General features: G+C 39.7%; 1 protein-coding gene across 3 annotated transcripts in view; it reads left to right on the plus strand.

Moving 5' to 3' along the window:
• GSAP (gamma-secretase activating protein) overlaps nucleotides 1-17,301 on the plus strand; it is a 45,358-nt gene that overhangs the window by 22,631 nt on the left and 5,426 nt on the right. For all 3 annotated transcript variants that reach the window (XM_086886661.1, XM_086886660.1, XM_086886662.1), the window contains exons 16-27: nucleotides 552-769; nucleotides 1,063-1,132; nucleotides 1,759-1,841; nucleotides 2,460-2,513; nucleotides 6,326-6,451; nucleotides 6,871-6,926; nucleotides 7,336-7,367; nucleotides 8,906-8,967; nucleotides 10,489-10,584; nucleotides 15,013-15,083; nucleotides 15,559-15,653; nucleotides 16,746-16,865. In XM_086886661.1, coding sequence (XP_086742787.1) covers nucleotides 552-769; nucleotides 1,063-1,132; nucleotides 1,759-1,841; nucleotides 2,460-2,513; nucleotides 6,326-6,451; nucleotides 6,871-6,926; nucleotides 7,336-7,367; nucleotides 8,906-8,967; nucleotides 10,489-10,584; nucleotides 15,013-15,083; nucleotides 15,559-15,653; nucleotides 16,746-16,865 — 1,083 coding nt within the window. The remainder of the gene's footprint in view (nucleotides 1-551; nucleotides 770-1,062; nucleotides 1,133-1,758; nucleotides 1,842-2,459; nucleotides 2,514-6,325; nucleotides 6,452-6,870; nucleotides 6,927-7,335; nucleotides 7,368-8,905; nucleotides 8,968-10,488; nucleotides 10,585-15,012; nucleotides 15,084-15,558; nucleotides 15,654-16,745; nucleotides 16,866-17,301) is intronic.

A 17,301-nucleotide genomic window follows, 5' to 3' on the forward strand; every position in this document is an offset into this window, starting at 1 on the left:
GCAAAGAGTCTGAAATACAGTACCTGTATGGTACCATGGTGGTGAACACTAGCATAAATAAAATGGTTTTGGTTTGATGATTCAGTGAATAATGATAGAGCAGAACCTTCTTGTTCTGGCCATTGGGATTGATGGCAAGAGATCCGCCAACGGAAGTTTGTATCATGACTCTGCATGTGAGCAATTCTGGCCTGCACAAGCTAATAGGTGCTAATTCTAGTGTTGAACTTGTGCTACTGTCCTTGTGCTCTGCTGTGTTCCATCACATACACTCTTATTTGCCTTGGAACAGCATTGTGAGCCTCAAATCTCTATACCTTCTCTTTGTTAGCAATAGGGAGGGAGAGAACTGAGTATGGACTGTGCTCCTTTCCTGCTTTCTTTATGGAACCACCACCATTCCTACTCCTCTTCAGCATAACACCAGGGCAGGTAGTGCAAGAGGTAGACTCTTTCTTACTTCTGGAGGCATAGGAGTCTTAAGTAAAATACTGGTAGCAGGCAGATCTTATGTTCTTACTCCTTTTTGTTCTCAAACCAATGTGCTTCAGGTGAGAATGCAAGAATTGACACACTACAAAACTGTTCCATCCGGTCCCCATGGGTGTCAACAGTCCTGGCCTGTGATGCAGGAAGTCTGTACAATGTGAGCATCAGTGACAGTGCCTTGCTGCAGTTCCTACAGAAGAGCAAACGAGACTGTGAGAGACTGGCAGCTCTGCATTGTGCCCTGCTCTACTTCCAACACACAGAAGACTTGGAAATGCAGGTGGGAAAAGAACCTCCTCTAAATTTTTTTCTGGTGACTGATGCCTTATACAAAGCAGGAGCAGGGCATGAATGGTATCAGCCAATGAGAAGTCCCTATTCACCTGGCAGTGCCAAGAGGCTCCTCAGCTGGGCTGCCCTAAACCCCTTTATGGGTCTAGGCTGTCCTGAAAACATCTGTATCAGTCACTACTCCATGCAAAATGTTACTACCAAAACCAAATTTTCTGTGCTCTCTTACAACACTTGCTTAAACAGAGAGGTGTGACAAGCTCCCTGTTCTCATTCTGACAGATTATTCGATGGATTTCTGAGAACCTGTCAACATGTCATTCTTTTGACCCCATTCAAGAATTTATCATTGGTAGGTATTTCTTTTCCTGCATACTGAGTTTTCCTGCATACTCCAGTTGACACTGAAGGAGAGAGGCAGTACAAACTGACTCTTATTTCTGAACTTTTTGGTTATTTGTGTTAACTAACCTGCATTTTGTGGCATTAAGAGACAGTATCAGTAGTTTAGATGATACGTAGACATCTCAAAATCAGATTGGCAGTAAAGCTTTTCAAATGCATTCTTCTGTCTAATGGAACAAATGGATTTATCATTTTAGGTCTCTGGAGATTGGTTCCTCAGCTCTATTATCCTCTAGCTCTAGCCCAAACCATTTTTTTCAAAAGGATTTGGCTTATCATGATACTCTTCTAATAGCTGGTTTCTCAGTCTAGCCAGTGCAGAGTCTTTGTACAAAGGACCCCTGCAGTGCTGAGCTGTAGCCAAACAGCTGACCCAGCCCTGCAGCCATCTGGACTTCTCTTCCTCCTTTTGTGCACAGAATGGGACCAGTTCCACTATGGAGGAAGCTGTTTCAGAGACAGCAGCAGGATTTGTCCCTAAAAAAGTGTCAGATAAGAAACAGTGAAGCCTACTCTTGTTAACTGATAGTTTGTACACTCTTGCCCTTGTAAATATTTTTTCATTACATTCAGCCTCCCTGTACTGCAGAATGTGTCCAGAAATTCAGAACCTGGATAAACTCTTGCCCTACACATCACTGCATGACTGGATTGGGGTAAGATAACAGCTGGTACTTTAATTAATAACTAGAGGGTCTGTTTTTTATCCCTTAGTACAGCCTATACTTGTGTGTCCTACCTTTCCATAGATATGCTCCAAACTGATACCTTTATGCCTGTGCTTTATGCTTGTTTTAGTTTTCAGAGTCTTACCCTTTTTGGTGTTTTCCATGAGTCAAATATTTTGTCAACAAATAAAAGCATTTGCAAAACCAAGAACAGTTATTATAATTAAATGGATGGTTAAATATCTCAGTTTTCATAATGAAGTATTAATTTATTCCTTATCATGTGAGGTTAATGAAGAGTAAAGAATACATTTAACCAGCAAAATCATGCAGTTATTTCCAGGACAAACAGATTCAGTAGAGTTAAGATTTACAAGTAAGATTGCAGAAGTAAAATAATTTCAAGCAAGACTTTACAGTTAGATTAAATAGTTTCTTAATTTCTCTGCTATGACCTTGTTCTAGTATGTTGTTTTTTCACAAATAAGGGTACAGTTTTGGCTACCTAGATAGTTTCACAGAGGAAATGGGTGATGGAGATTCATTTAGATGTCCCATGTTCAATGCTAAATTATAAGACTATAAATAATTTGTCTGTATTTATAGGTTGTCCCTGGAGTAATATGTGCCACAGACATTATTTCTCTACCTGTGTTGGAGGTAAGTTCCAGTATAAAACCACATTTGTATTTGCAGATTAGTAGCTGCTTTTTTTTGGTGGGTTGGATGTACTAAATATTAATGCAGCAGTGTCCCCACAGCCCTATCCAAAAATAGATGTGAACAGAAAATTGCCCTGTTGGAAATGATTTATGCATTTACTAAAATATCAGTTAATCAGACTCAAAAATGGGTTTTTTTCCCTTGCTGAAGACACTTCTATTCAGCAGGGAGGATTATCCATGAATTAGTTCTCGTTAATCAGATTGATACCACTTTGCTTTATGACTTTGGTAGCTGAAGGCAGAGGTGTTATAACAGACAAGTAGGGTTTTATTTAATATATATTATTACATATTTATATATAATAACAGATTATTCTATATTCTATATCATATAATATAGAATATAATAGTAAATATTACTATATATTTATTTATAATATATAAATATATAATATATATGTTATTTATCTATTTTTATATATGTCTACACATGCCTGCTTTGAGGGCTACTTCATTATGGTGCCATTGGTATGGATGGTTTTTGACCCTCTCATTTTGTTTTGTCCAGAGCATCCTGTGATAGCGCTTAGGTCAGGGCTTTGACTAAATCTAGGCAAATTCCTGCACAGCCTGGAAAGGGCAGTGGATGTATGGGGAGAGTTCAGGCTGTTTGGGTAGGAAATTGTACTTTCCGTTGAAAACAACATGAGTGATTCTTCCCAACTTCCCATTCCACTCTCTCAGCTCCAGTTTAGAGAAATTATTGAAATTTTCCTAAGCACTCCCCTACAAAATCTGAAAGAGAATTTTAACAAGCAGTTTGTTGTGGAGAGCTAACAGAAAGAATGAGGAGTTTAGACGCACCAGCAACACATATGATTGATTCTGGACATGTGACAATGTTGTTCCATGTAGCTCTTTAAAGATGTGCTTATAATTAGCCATAAAGCATCACTGTTCACAAAAGCTTTTAAAAATCAGTGAAATTGCCCTCTGCACAGATTCATGGGGTTACTGTCAAGAATTGGGCTTTGCATGCTTTGCTTGGAAAGGCTGCCCTGAGAACTGGGACACCTGGGAAAATCAGATCTTGAGAAAATTTGTGTGCAGATAGTCCCTGTAATTCACAGAGGTCAAAGTTAGTGGGATTGAATCTCAAGCCCCTGGGGTGCATGCCTTCAGCAGCTATACTTCCTGATTGTGGAACTCATTTCCTATTTCTGTCTGAAACCTAAACAGATTGAAAAGGTCAGAGTTGAGCTAAAGACAAATATTTCCTGCTACTTTTGACAGCAAATTGCTCTGACTCTTGCATGAGGACAAAGATGCTAATGCACAGGGTAAGGTTTAATGCTCTGGCTGTTTTGTACCACACCAGTGTCACAAACCCCCCACAGCTTAAGTGGTCAGTTGGTGTTTCTGTTGGTGCATATTGTTGGCATCCGACCCTGGTGACAGATCTGGTTCTACAAGTAGTATTTCTGTTGCAGAGATTTTATGGCATTTCAGAGAACTGTTAATTGTTACTTTGAGAACCTTTTTGGAGTTCTCAATCTCATGAGTTGTGGAGAGCTTTTGGGAGGGATATGTCCATATTCATATTAAAAAATTGTGCTCTTTGGGTATCAGGTGTTTTTATTACTACATTCCTGTTCATCAAGATGAACTGAGAAAGGGGGAACAGTTAGTCCAATTGCACAAAAGCTCTACATAAGGTTTGCAATTAATAAGTCTAATTTTTCCCTCCTTTTTAAGCACAAACCAAACTTGCAGGGCTGAAAATAAGTTCTGTCAGAAAGGGAGAAGGCAGGAGGAAAAAGAGAAATAAAGGAAATAGGACGAGGTCCAGGGGAAGAGTGAAAATGTATAGTGCAAAAAGTTGTCAGAGCACCAGGAGAGAGTTTCTCCCTGTGCTGTGCTGAACCCCTGAGGTGCAGAATGATGTTTTACAATGCTCTCTGAATGCCAGCACTGCTGGGGAGACACAGCACTGCAGTCCAGAGAGATGTGGACCTCCTGAAGGCAATTGTCACCCCATATGTCTACCAAGGGGTGTAGCAGAGAGCTCTCTATCTTCAGTTAAAAACACACTACTTAAGAAAGGCTTCATGGGAGCTTTTCATGATTGCGAACTGGTAAGGCCTTGCTTTGACTTCTGGTAATACAATGTCTTTTAGGTGTTAATTCTTGACTCTCTAGAAATGTCTCCCAAATAAACAGCTAAGATGAAGACTTCTCTATCTAGTCCTTTCCCTGATGATCCTCAAGAAATAATAGATTTAATTGAAAAAATCCTTTAAACTTTTGACTTTTTAGTGAGATCTAATACAATGTGTCTTTTTGGGATTAAAAGCAGACAACACTCAAGTCTTCCACTTCCTGTTAGAGATTTTATATAGGAAAGAAAATTGCTCTCTTGCTTCCCCCTGCCACATATCCAAGTCCAGTGTGGTCTGAACACAGTTTTGCAGTGGTAGTGCTGTTGCATGGATTGGTCACTAGATGATACCCTTATGCTGTTTTTAATATTTCTCTGGTTTCATACTGGTAACATGTAGGCAACATTCTGCAGTTGGAGATCTCATGAGTTAAGTCCAACAGAGTGAACATATGGTGCCATATGTGATCTTAGTTTGCAGCTGCTAAATATAACTAATATGAAGTAAAACACAAGATTTATTTTCTCTGCTGCAGCTACAATAATAAAGTGACAATAGGCACTGGCAGCAAGAGGAAAGTGGCTGGCAGGATTGAGTCTTTGAAATTTATTTTCCTTGACAAATTATAGTTTATAGTAGGAAGTGGTTTCTTCCTTTTGAGGTTTTATTTTAAGCTTATTGTTATTTTAGGATAGTTGAGAAGAGAGAGCAAAATCCAGTATGTCAGTGCAAGTTTATTGTGTGCAATAAGTTATTTTAGTGCAAGAATATTGTGTGCTTAAAGCTCTCTTTATTCAAATGTTACTATAGTGTCTGTGTTGAGGAATAATATCTATTAAGAGCTCATAATATCTATTAAGCTCATACCATCTCTTGTTTTTTAAAACTGTTAAAACTGTTAAAAAGAATTGCCTTAATCTCATCTCTTCCTCAGCAAGGATTGCATCTTGGCTCCCTTATAAACAGCAGCTTCAAACTTTTATACCCAGTCCAAGAACTAGCTCAGGAAACCAGTGTGGTTTTGTTTAGATTTTGTTCCTCCTGTCTGTTCACAGCTGAGTTTAAGTTAATTTTAGCATTAGAGTCAAATGCTTTAGAATTGCTATGGAAATTTCTGGATTTTGTTTATTTTCTGGGATGAAGCACTGTTGAGGTTGGTTAATGGATGTTTGCAGTCTAAGTATTAATGCAGTTTGAAAATAGTGGCATCCTGCAGCTGTTGTGGCCATGGTGGTATTCCTGTGTTTGGAACTACTAGAAACCTGAAATGGGATTTATTTGACCAAGCATAAACATTTCCATTTAAGTTAGTAGCCTAAGGCTCTTTTTACAGTCATAGGAAATCTAGACAATAAGTCTAGTGTACTGTGGTGCAGTTCTTCCCATCTCAAACATGAAAATAGGTCAGATGAATTGTGACCCAGAAATACTTGTTTCTTTCCAGGCACCAAATCTTGACTCAAGTCAAGTAAGCGCTACCACTGTCATTCCACCAAGAGAAATTAGTTTTGGTGCTTAGGTTTAACTTTTTTCACTTAGATTGCTTTTACATTAACCACATATCTTTGCAGTCAATTAGTGGGAGGGTGATGAGGTATTTCTTCAAGAGGGCAGCCTGTATTCATGCTTTCTCTGCAACACTCTGCAGTTCCAAAACTCCAAAGGTTTCTGGGAGAAACTCAACTCAAACTTGGAGAGTGTGAAGTATGCAGAGCCACACTTGCACTACCACAGTAACGCGCTCAGGAGGGAATGGCGAAACCTTTCGGAAGAGGTGAGTGAGAGGAAGTGAAACACTGGAACTGTCCAGAGCTGCCTCTGAAATGGGTGTTATAAAGTCAAGCATGGATGAGTTGGCTTTTTTATTTTGAAGATAAATAAATGGAAATCTGATTATCAGAAGTGCAGAGACTTGCAGTCATTTCACCTAAGGTGATTGCCTGTAAGTTTTGTTCTCTTAAAATAAAGCAAGAAATCAAAGAAAAGCAGAGCTTGCACTGTATTGTCACAAAGTTTTCATGTGTGTGAGTGCCTGTGAGCATGGGCACTTGGAAGATGGTGTGAGGCCCCACTGTATTTTATTTCCATTCAAAGAGAAAACCAAATTAATTTTTCATCTTCATTCTGTCAAGGAGTATTTTATTTGGTCTTCTGTTTTGTTCATTTTGGGATTTTTGTTTGTTTGCAAACCAGAGAGAGGAGAGAAGAGCCACAGCATATTTGAGGAATATTTTTGAAAATGCCAAAAAGTACGTGCTGGTTTCTATTATATTTACCCCTTCTTATTTTGCACAGGTATGTTGGAGGATTTAATATGCCATTTAATTAGTTGATTATGTATCTGATTAGATATTTTTAAAGAAGATTATCCTGGTGAAGATCAGTTATTGGAATCCTTGTAATCACTACAGCATGATCAGAAATACAGGCCTCCAGTGCTAGGGAATTTATGGTAGATGTGAAGTTATTCTCATGCAACCTAGACAGAAGTTTTTTTAAGGATATCTAGTATTTTTATTACATTTAGTCACATATACTGTTCTCAGATTTCTTTAGCTGTCTTTGAAAGATCAAAGGCTCATTTGAGTTTTTAATGATGTTGTGAAAGCCTTTAGAGTATTGCATATGAAACACACTGATTTTTGTTTCAAACCCCAGGGTGCTTTCTCATCTGGACACTTGGGACTCTGGTAAGTAAAACCTTTCTTGATGTAGGCCTTAGCTGTAAGACTTAGGTTTATTAGAATATTTCCGTCCAGCTGTTGTTTGCTAAAAATCAGTTGCTATGTGTGTTTTCAGCACAGAAGAGTTTGAGGATTTAAGATGAGAAGAAACCTTTCATGTACTAACTAGGAAATGCTTGAAAAAAAATCCCTAGTTCATATTGGATCTAACAACATAAGCAGTAAAATTCGGTCTGCTAAAGGATATCTTCTTCAGGATTTTTCTTGTGGAGCAGAATATTAATGACACCATGTTACTGTTGAGTCTTGTTCACAGCCTTTGCAACATCAGAATTTGTGCAGGAGATTAGGACTGGTGAAAAAACACAATGCAGGTGTAACAAATTTCCTTAGGCCAGAAACACTTGAGATTTTTTGATGCTCTGTTTCTCTGTCAAAAATAAGTAAAACTGAATTTAGTGGTGTATTATGTTCCTGCTGTTCACACATCAGTGTCTTCTATGTGCCCTGTCACTGTGTGCTGTGGCATGATGGTGATCTATCTAAGTGCTGCTTGGCCATTTTATTACCAAGAATTTTCAGGGTACTCGTTTCCAGCCCCTAACAGCAGTTATCCATGCCATTGCTCATTATTGCAACGGGCTCTCACTTTGAGAGACTTTGTATCAACTTTGTGAACCTCAGCTTAATGTTTTCAAAGGTGCTTATTGCTAAAGAAGCCCGATGTTTAACTGTTACTAGATAATTTCTAAATAGCTGCCAACCAGTAACAAGCATCAATGTAGTGTTTCCCTGTAGATTAGTCCTGGAGTACCTTAAAATCAAGCAGTGCAGGTCTTTGTGCTGCTGGGTGGTGGTGTAAACATATTTGAAGGTGAGCAAAAATAGGTGAAAATTTTTTAAGAGTTCAGCACTTGGTTCCATTAAATCTTGAGTTGGTTTTATCTATATCATGAAATAGAGAATTGGTTTTCTTCCTTTGTTTTAGTAAACAGGAAGCACTGATTAGGAAATACAGGTTATTTACTTCAGTAGACACTGTAATCTTGTTCTGTTTAGTTAGAGAAGTTGTGTTCTTTTCATAGTGGTCTTCAAGTCTCAGTAACAGAAACAGCCAGACCATGGGAGAGAATCAGTGGGAGGTGATTCTATTTGAGGACTATTTACTTTCTGTCTAGTGATTTCCTTGGAAAACCCATGCAGTGGCTAGGGTTTGCTTGTAAATAACAAGATCTAAGTAGCACATTAACATTGTCTTACCAGAAGGTTCTCTCTGCCTCTTTGCTCTCTTGAGTCACCACACTGTGATAACTCATACTTAAATATCAAAAAGAAGAAGTAGATGGCAGATAAAGGGTTATTTTCCATTTTTCACTTCTCTTATCCAGTCCATGGTTCTTCAGTGTCTTTGTTCTGTAGCTGAGCAGATCAAACCACAGCTTCTGTTTACTTGTCTGTTCCTAAGTACTTTTGAATCTGGCTGGATTCTTGTGATATTTCTGTAGTGCCATGTCCTTGAATGATTATTGCTCTGTTTGTTTCAGAGGCAAGGCTGGTACCTCTGTTTGAAGAGGAGGATTATCAGCAGCAGTTGCTCATGGGACTGGTATGTGCCTTTGTCGGTGTGCACTAGAGGACGCACAGGCTCCACAGATGTGTGGAGTGACCTTCCAAGCTCCAGTGCTGATTGAAAGCTCACTCAGGGTAGCTATGGGGGCAAACATGGCATTTCCTATGTTTTAGAGTTCATCACCATCGTATTATTTTAGCAGATTACCATAAGGCATAGGGGAAAAACAGGAATAGAAAGTTGATTTGTCAAAATGCTTTTTCCCAGTATAACTTTGGCTAGGAATTGGGAGGTCATCTTAATCTGTCAGTTATTTTTGGACTACTTTATGCCTTTAAAATATACATAAGTGAATTCCTGCCCACAGCTTCTCTCAATTTGATGAGCAGAGATCATCTTACTCCTCAATTGAACACCTTGTTTTACTGTTTCTTTTTCCTTCTACCTCACTTCGAAGACTGTTATGGCAATTCTGAGGTCCCTTCTCCTTTTGCACTCTTTTTGCCAGTGATCTCCCTAAAGGATCTACCATCTGTATGCTTCTGGGCAATAAATCCTGTCTCAAATCCCTACCTGTCCTCTCTCTGTCTAAATACACATCTTGTCTTGTCTCTCGTTCTCTTACTTTTAAAATCAACTAACTCTTCAGCATGCACTAGAAGGTCTCAGCATTGAGGGGCAGATCAACACTGTCCTGTTTGTTCACATCTGAGGCAAGTTTTCCTTCTTTCCTTCATCTTCCTGTTTCCAAGTTTTGCCTCTCATTCTCTGAAGCTTCTCTACATTCCTTCCCCTCCATTTATTCAGACATATCCAAAAAGCAAGTCACTTTTTCTATGCCTTCCTCATACCTGTATATCTGTCTTAACACACTGAGATTAATCTACATATAAGTTCCTTGAAACAGATTTTTATTTACTGCAGTTTTACTTTGAGCTTCTTAGTAATTCTCAGAAAAGAGCCAGTATGGACTTGAGTTGCAATCTGAAGCTGCATGAGGTCAGCGATTATTTCAGAAAGGAGAGAGTAGGGAGTGGCATGGACTGTATGTTAACAAACACCCAACTTTAATGACTTCACAATTAATGTTTAACCTGAAATTGCCATTAATCACTCTGGTTTTCAGGTTCTTGGCAACTACCACAAATTGTACTTATGTTAGTTTTCTCTATCATAAAATCTCTCATGTTTATTCATTTGTAATAAGTACTTATATTCTTAGGATTCAATGTTCATATTTAAATCTTTCTTTCACCCTGTTCCCTTGGCTTTACACAGAGAGATGTGAGAACTGTAAGCTTTTTCTTTTCAGTATCATTGAAAGTTCAACCTCGTATTCATTTTGCTGAATTTGCACCAAGTAACCATTTTGAATATTCACATCTGCTGCTGAGTTTAGCAAGATTGTATAGTAGCTTGGGATCTCACTCTGAACTGGAGTTTTGGGGAAATGTTTTGTTGAGCCATTGCCTATTGATCAGGCCCTGCACCTGCTGCAGTTTCTGTGTCTCTTTGAAGATGCCCAATGACAACAAATTTTTGGCCTTTTTTTCCTAGATGGTTGTTCAGCTGAAGGATCACCTTATGAGACATCTACAATATGTTGGAAAAAAGAAGATTGACCAAATAGTTTTGGATTACGTTGCAAACCTGGTTAGTTTGATTTCATAGTCACTATTGTGAGTTAGTGTGTATTTGTTGGATTGTAGGTCTTTGGGTGTGTACCAGTTGTATATAGCATATGTTTGGTGGGAAGAAATTTTAAGTTTTAAGATATTTAAACATATTTTTCAGCCTAATATTATATAAATTGATAAAGAAAATTAATGTTATTTAAATATTATTAAAAGAGTTGTACCAGTCACTCAGAATGCAGAAGAAATGGTTCCATTTACAGCTTGTGCAAATATGTTCTATTCCCAGAAATAAAATTGGAACTCATCCTGAAAGTTTAAAGCCATTACATCCATTTGGTTTCTTGTAAAACACATTGCTGCAGGTCTTGAATAATGAAAGTTCCACCAGGGGAAATAAAAAATGAACAAAATATGTCACTACAATCTGACATGTGGGTAAATCACCACCACTCCTATCCAGTGCCTTCAGTGGGCTGTGCATGTGACAGGAGACAGTGTTGCATGAAGAGATTTTTGTAAACTACTGTGAAAATTCGCTTTCCAAATTCTTATTTTTCTGTCTTTCATCCTCTTAAGAGACCTTTAAAAAGGAAAAAAAAAACCCTACAAAAACCATAACTGTTGTGCACAGAAGTTAAGTACATGGTTTTGTCTGTCTCAAGATCATGTCCTTCGAGTGCAGAACACAGAGTCCTCAAAAGCTTGCATGGCAACTGTAAATCCTGTTCTTTGTGCCATCCCTGCCCCAGTGTTCAGTAGAAACTCCCAACAGTGCTATTCTTTAGGGGTGAAAACCTTGGGAATCTTCTTTGAGGCTACTGATGCCTGCATCTCCTCCAAAGTCCTGTGTGAGTCAGTTACTCTGTCAATGTCACAGTGTTCTCTGAACCACTGCAGTCCCACTGCCATTCCTGACTTTTCAAACCTCACTTCAACAGCTTCACAAGTTGTTTCACTGGTAATTTGCAGATTTTTATGTGTCTCTGTAGGAAAGAAACTAAAACTAGTGGCTGATTAAATAGGAACAGTACAACATGAACCAAAGCTTTGTACCTGAAAATGGTGCTAAAAAACCCCAAGTGGAACATTTATTCTCCTTTTCTTCAATTTGTAATAACAGTTTGTTCACTTTTAGTAAAAACAAGATAAAAATGTGAAAACGTCTATTCAACCTTGATCTGCAAAGCTAAATTATTGTAGACTAAATCTTGCAGAACAAATCTCAGCCCTCCCCCACAAGCAAACTCTCAGGACTAATTCCTTCAGCTCAATTGACAGGCTTATTCTTAAAAAAGCTACTATGAACAAAGATAATATGCCTCTAAAAATTGCTTCTGCTTTCTGTTGGTGCATCTTAGATACTGTTTGGAAATCTTTAGAAATTATTTCATTTTTAAACTTGCGTTTCCCCTCATCCTAATTAGAAACTCTCACATCTCAAATCTATCCTAAATGTTTCAGAGTTTTTCAGGGGAACAAACTGGTTTCAGTCTTCCCACAGTTCTCTGTAGCATCAGCAGTGAATAGCAGAGCTATTGAAACTAATGAAACAGGAATAGACTTGAAATTTGTCTGTTTGCTTTCATAAAATATTTTACATTACATTCAGGATCCCAGGAGTGGCTGAGATTAAGCTCTGTGGTGTGTATTCACCGTGTAAATAACTGAAGCAGAAGTTGGAGAAGCCAAAATTTGGGAGCACTGAGAGTTTCTAATGAAACAAAGGCTGGTTGCTGTCAGAGAACTGTGTGTTCTTGTGTACAGAGAAGTAACATGGAGAAGTGTGAATGACACACTTCAGTGGGAATTCCTTGTTTGCTGAGGAGCTCTGCAGGGCTGCAGCATGCCTGGTTCCCAGTCCATGTGCCACCTCTCCTGCAGTGGTTGTTGTATGTATGCATAGGCTCTCTCCTCTGCAGTCACTTTATCTTAGCTTTGCTCCATATTTGTTTCTCTCACTCTTTTCATTTCACTGAGGCAAGAAAGGGGAGAAATAATTTACAGAAGCAGTGTGACATTTGCTGCTCTGACAGCAAGTGGAAGGGGAGGGGAGGGAGGGTGAGCAGGCAGCCCATGGCACAGGAAACAGGCAGACCTGAATAAACTGATGAAATTTTTCTGCAAGTCCCTGCAGTAGCTGCACGTTTTCCCCTGACATCTGTGGCCAGCTGTCATCTGATATAGGGCTCAGCTGCAAAGGAACAGGAGAGACACCATTCGGATTTGAGTTTCCCCAGGAGGAGGACTGTGTCTTACTAGTGCACAGGAGGGGATCTGAAAGACATCAAGACCTTGTCTCACTCCCTTTTCTCCTTTGCTCCTGGTTCTTTCCTTTGACTGCTTTGCAGTCTTTCCTGTAGAAACAGCCAAAGGAGCTAAGCACTTGTGGTTCCCAATTACTTTAGGAGAACTTCAGTTTCCTTGGCACCATTGCCTGGAACTGTAGATGTCTCAAGACAAGGTGACAGCACTGTCAGCCAGTGCCCTCTTGCATGTGCTGTCTTGCTGTTGGTCTTACTTTGTCTCATTAGTTTAGAGTACTCCAAAGGAAATGGCTTCATGTATGTGCCCCAAAAAAAACTCTTACTGTGTCTGTTACTCAGTGAAAAATGGCCTCCCCTGGTATGTGTGTGGCTCTTACTTGGCTGCCCCACGGCTAACCTCAGACAGGAATCTGCCTGTGCTCCTTCCATCAGACAGATAATGCTGCCTTTCTCATGCACATGATCTTTGTGTTACGTTCTGAAAAAGAGATTGAGATGTGGGTTATCTTTCAGTATGTATTTTCTACAATGCCAAGGGTAGATGTTGATCTCCAAAGTGAGTTGTGCTGTTAGTGAGGGTGTCACATCACAAATATTCATATATTTAAGATGCAAGTATGTTGTAATAGCTTGGATGATTATTACTTAAGAAGTTGTTAGCTTTCTGTGCCCTGTGAAAGCTGTACAGTTTGGTGTGTTGTTAAGCAAAAAATACTTATTTTGGAGTAGCATACTCTTGAAAACCATTTGTGTTACACAAGTAATAATTGGTGATTTTGGAGCTTGTAAGAACCTTCACTTCAATACTGGTCCTCCAGATCCAGCTGCAGCTCCTGATGCAGAGGCCTTAGCTGCACCCTCTATGCTGGCCAGAGGTGAAATTCATTCCAGCAGCAGGTGTGGTTCTTGTGACCCTTCTGTGGAAACTGGAAATCACTCATTTCCAAGAAAACTTGCTATACTCTGGAAAGAAAAAATTGGATCTTTCCACTGCATCTAGAAAGTGTGGAGATGGCAAATATTAGGTAGTTATTTTGCATCAGGCAGCTGTGCAAGCCTGGCTCAAGTCGTGGTGGATGGGAAAGGTGCTACCTTGTAGAACATTCTGGCCAAGGTACAGAGGAACACTCAGGAACATTACTGAAAATGAATATTCCAGTTCTGGCCTTTGCATGTGCATCTCTCCTGTGTGTTCTGTTTCTCTCTTGCTCAGAGCCTGTGATGAGTCAGACAATGGAGAGAGCAAAGCCTGTGAGGGGAAAATAGAGTGGGGAAAAAGCATTCCTGGATTCTAACCATCTGGAGGGAGGAAAAGGGTTCCTAACTTCTTGTGACACCTCTTTGCTAAACAGGGGTCAGACTAGTCTCTTGAGTTTCCTGGGATTGATTGCTGTGCTTTGAGTGCCAGAGATAAAAGGCGCAGAGGAAGTGTCTCGGTTGTGTAACTGAGATGTGGAAGTAGTTGCACATGACAACCATGAGGAAGTTATTTCAACTCTTCCGTGCGTGGTTTCTCTTTCAGCTGCAGAAGCTGAGAAGGCCCAAGTGGGAACAGGGCTTGTGGCTTTGGTATATGCTGACTGTGTGTGGTGGACATCAGTTTGGGAGCACAAAAAACAACAACGTGGGCCAAGGGATTGTTTCACATCACTGGGAACAAAAAGGAAACTCAATAGATGAGGAGAGGCATTTACTTGTCTCATTTTTCCTCCTTGCCAGGACTAGGTCTATGATTCCTCCTTCCTTCCTTTCTTGGCAAACCAAACATTCCACTGTCTTCAACGTCATCCACTCTTGCTGAGCTCTTGGGACTGTTCCTTGCCAAATGCTCAGCCACTTGGACATGCTGCTTTTGCATGGCAAACAGATCTGAGAATTTGCTGCAAGAGGTTGCTATCAGTTATCTTCAAGAAACACAGTTAAGAGTGTTAAGTTGCTGTATGTCTTGCATGACGCTTTGATAAGCTGGAAGCACTTTAAACTGCTTGAATAGGGCAATTCTGTTACAATTCAGATTTTAATAACTTTACATTTTAAGACCCTAGAGAGAAAAAAATGAAGACTTAGTAGGAGTCCCGTGAAAAGTTTTTAACATAAACTGGTGTGTGGAATGAATGAAGGCCAAGGGCCTGCTGTACACATGCTCCTGAAAACATCCAGTCTTCTCTTTTTTGTTTTAGCTGAATCTGGTGCATCAAATAATGAAAGAAGTGTGGCGGAGATACCAGCTTCATTCCTGTATCTTCTGCTTGTAAGCAAATGATTTGTTTAAGTTTTCAGCCTGCCTTTTTAATTATGGGCATAATGATTTTGGTCTTCATCAGTAGTACTCCTTTGAACAGTCAGTGCTTATGCTGCTGTCAATGTTACTGTCACTTACTCTTCCTAAGGATCCTGCTGGCCCTCTCTAGGCCGGTGTGATTATTAAACACACAGGCAGTGTTATGGCTGGAGTTCAAATTGCTGAGTTTGGAGTGGTCCTAAGCTGCGTGGTGGGTGTTAAACACCTGTAAAAGCCAGGTCACTTACACCAGCACCCTTTCACCTGTTGCTGCAGCACTGGCAGCTGGTGCTGGCTGAGACACCTCAGTAAGCAGGACAGCATCCCATGGCCCTTCATCCCAAAGGCAGGCATTCAGTGAGCTCCCAGTATGGCAAACTGACCCTCTCTCCAGGAGAGTGTGGGTGATGGGGTTCTTAATGTGTTGCTACTTTGTTAACTACAGTGATGAGAGAGGAACTGCAGGAGAATTTGCGGTGTTCCACATCATGAGTCGGATTTTGGAAGCAGCAAATGGCATGTGCATACCTTTACCTCCTGGTAAGTTCTGTGTTTTGCTGTTTTGCTCATGAGTGAGGAGAGCAGTGCTATAAATTCCTCCCAGCACAGCACTGGTTGCAGCACGTGTCAATTTAGCTTTGGCAGTATTGACATCTGTTCAAGTCAGTTATAGAGGGGAAGGTCCTTGATAAATCTGTACAAGTGAAATGAAGCAAAACAAAATAGTTAGTAGAAACAGAAATCTAAACAGAGATTTCCAGTGGAATGTGTGGATACAGTCTTATCTTAGAACTGTTCATATATATATATATATATATACAGAATTGGATTTCAGTGTCAAGAGCTACAAGGGAAAATCCTATCCTCTAGCAGATAGTGTTTTTTCTCATGCTCTTGCCCTGCTAATAATTTTTAATTTTTTCCTGAAGGGATTACTTCCAGCCTGGATGGAAAAGCTGGTCTTGATAATAGACTTTCATTTCCTAGAGCTTCTCATAATTGTTTAGAGCATTTTCAAAGCACTTGCTTATTTTCATTAGGAAAAGTCATCTTGACATCTTAATATCTTAATGCTTTCCAATTTTGTTCGAATTTTTCTGGATTTTATTTCCTGTTCTGTCTTTGGTCATTGAAACTGCTTTTGGTATGAGTTTGTCCCTCAGTCTGTGTGGGCTCAAATGCTGCCACACAGTAGTGTTACATAACAAGACCATCATCAGGCTGACGTTAAAGGAGAAGCTGAAGTGCTAATGCTGCCTGTGGGAGTGTCTGGGTGGCAATGACATCGTGAGGGTGATGAGGCTTCAGGTTTTGATTAATTAGGAGGAGAGAGGGAGATAAAATTAATAGAACAATTCAGATGTAAGGCAACAGCTGGAGACATTAAATGACAGTGTAACTTGAATGACCGTTTTCTATCCCCTTAGCTTTCTTCTTTCTGACAAGATTGTACTTGAGAGGACTTAAAGGATGTCTAAATAAGACTACCTGAGCTGATAAATTGATTTCCTCAGCCACTGTAAACAATCAGAAGTCAAGGGAAGTGATGGCTTTAGCTAGAGTAATTCCAGTCTCTAATAGAGAATTAGAAAAACCTACATATTGTACCAAACAAGTTTGTCTCTTTCATAGGGTTTCACACTCTGCACCTGGGTCTTGGTGTTCGATGTCTCCCTCTGCACACCCTCCTGCACTATATTGACAATGGGATCTTGCAATTGACAGAAACATGTGTCAGGAAATTGCTGAAAGGTACAGTGAACATGGTGTTTCATTTGTTACCAGCCAGCTAATTGGGAGTGTTGTACTTCACACCAGTCCCCTCAGACATAGGTTTTATTGCCCAGGACACTCAGCTCTTCTTGGAGTGTTCTTTCAGTGAGGGTTGCAGCTGATGTTTTTGCCTACCTGAAAGGAGAAAGTTAGGGTTCAGGCTATGTGATGGGCCTTAGCACAGCACACAAAGAAATATCTGTGTGGAGAGAATTTGATTTGATAGTTTTTCCATTTGAGACTTCTTAGAAAAACAAATACTAAAGATCATCATAGGATTTGTTGGGGAATTTCTCTGACTCTGTGGAAGTGCACACCTGTGTGTGAGGAAACTAGTCTGTTATCCAGCCCTCAGCTTTTGCTTAATTATGTTTAGAACAAGAGGAACAGGCCTGTCATGCTGACCTCATGGCTG

The sequence above is a fragment of the Cyanistes caeruleus genome, chromosome 4 (genome assembly GCF_971803275.1).
Source record: "Cyanistes caeruleus chromosome 4, bCyaCae1.hap1.1, whole genome shotgun sequence".
Lineage (NCBI taxonomy): Eukaryota > Metazoa > Chordata > Aves > Passeriformes > Paridae > Cyanistes > Cyanistes caeruleus.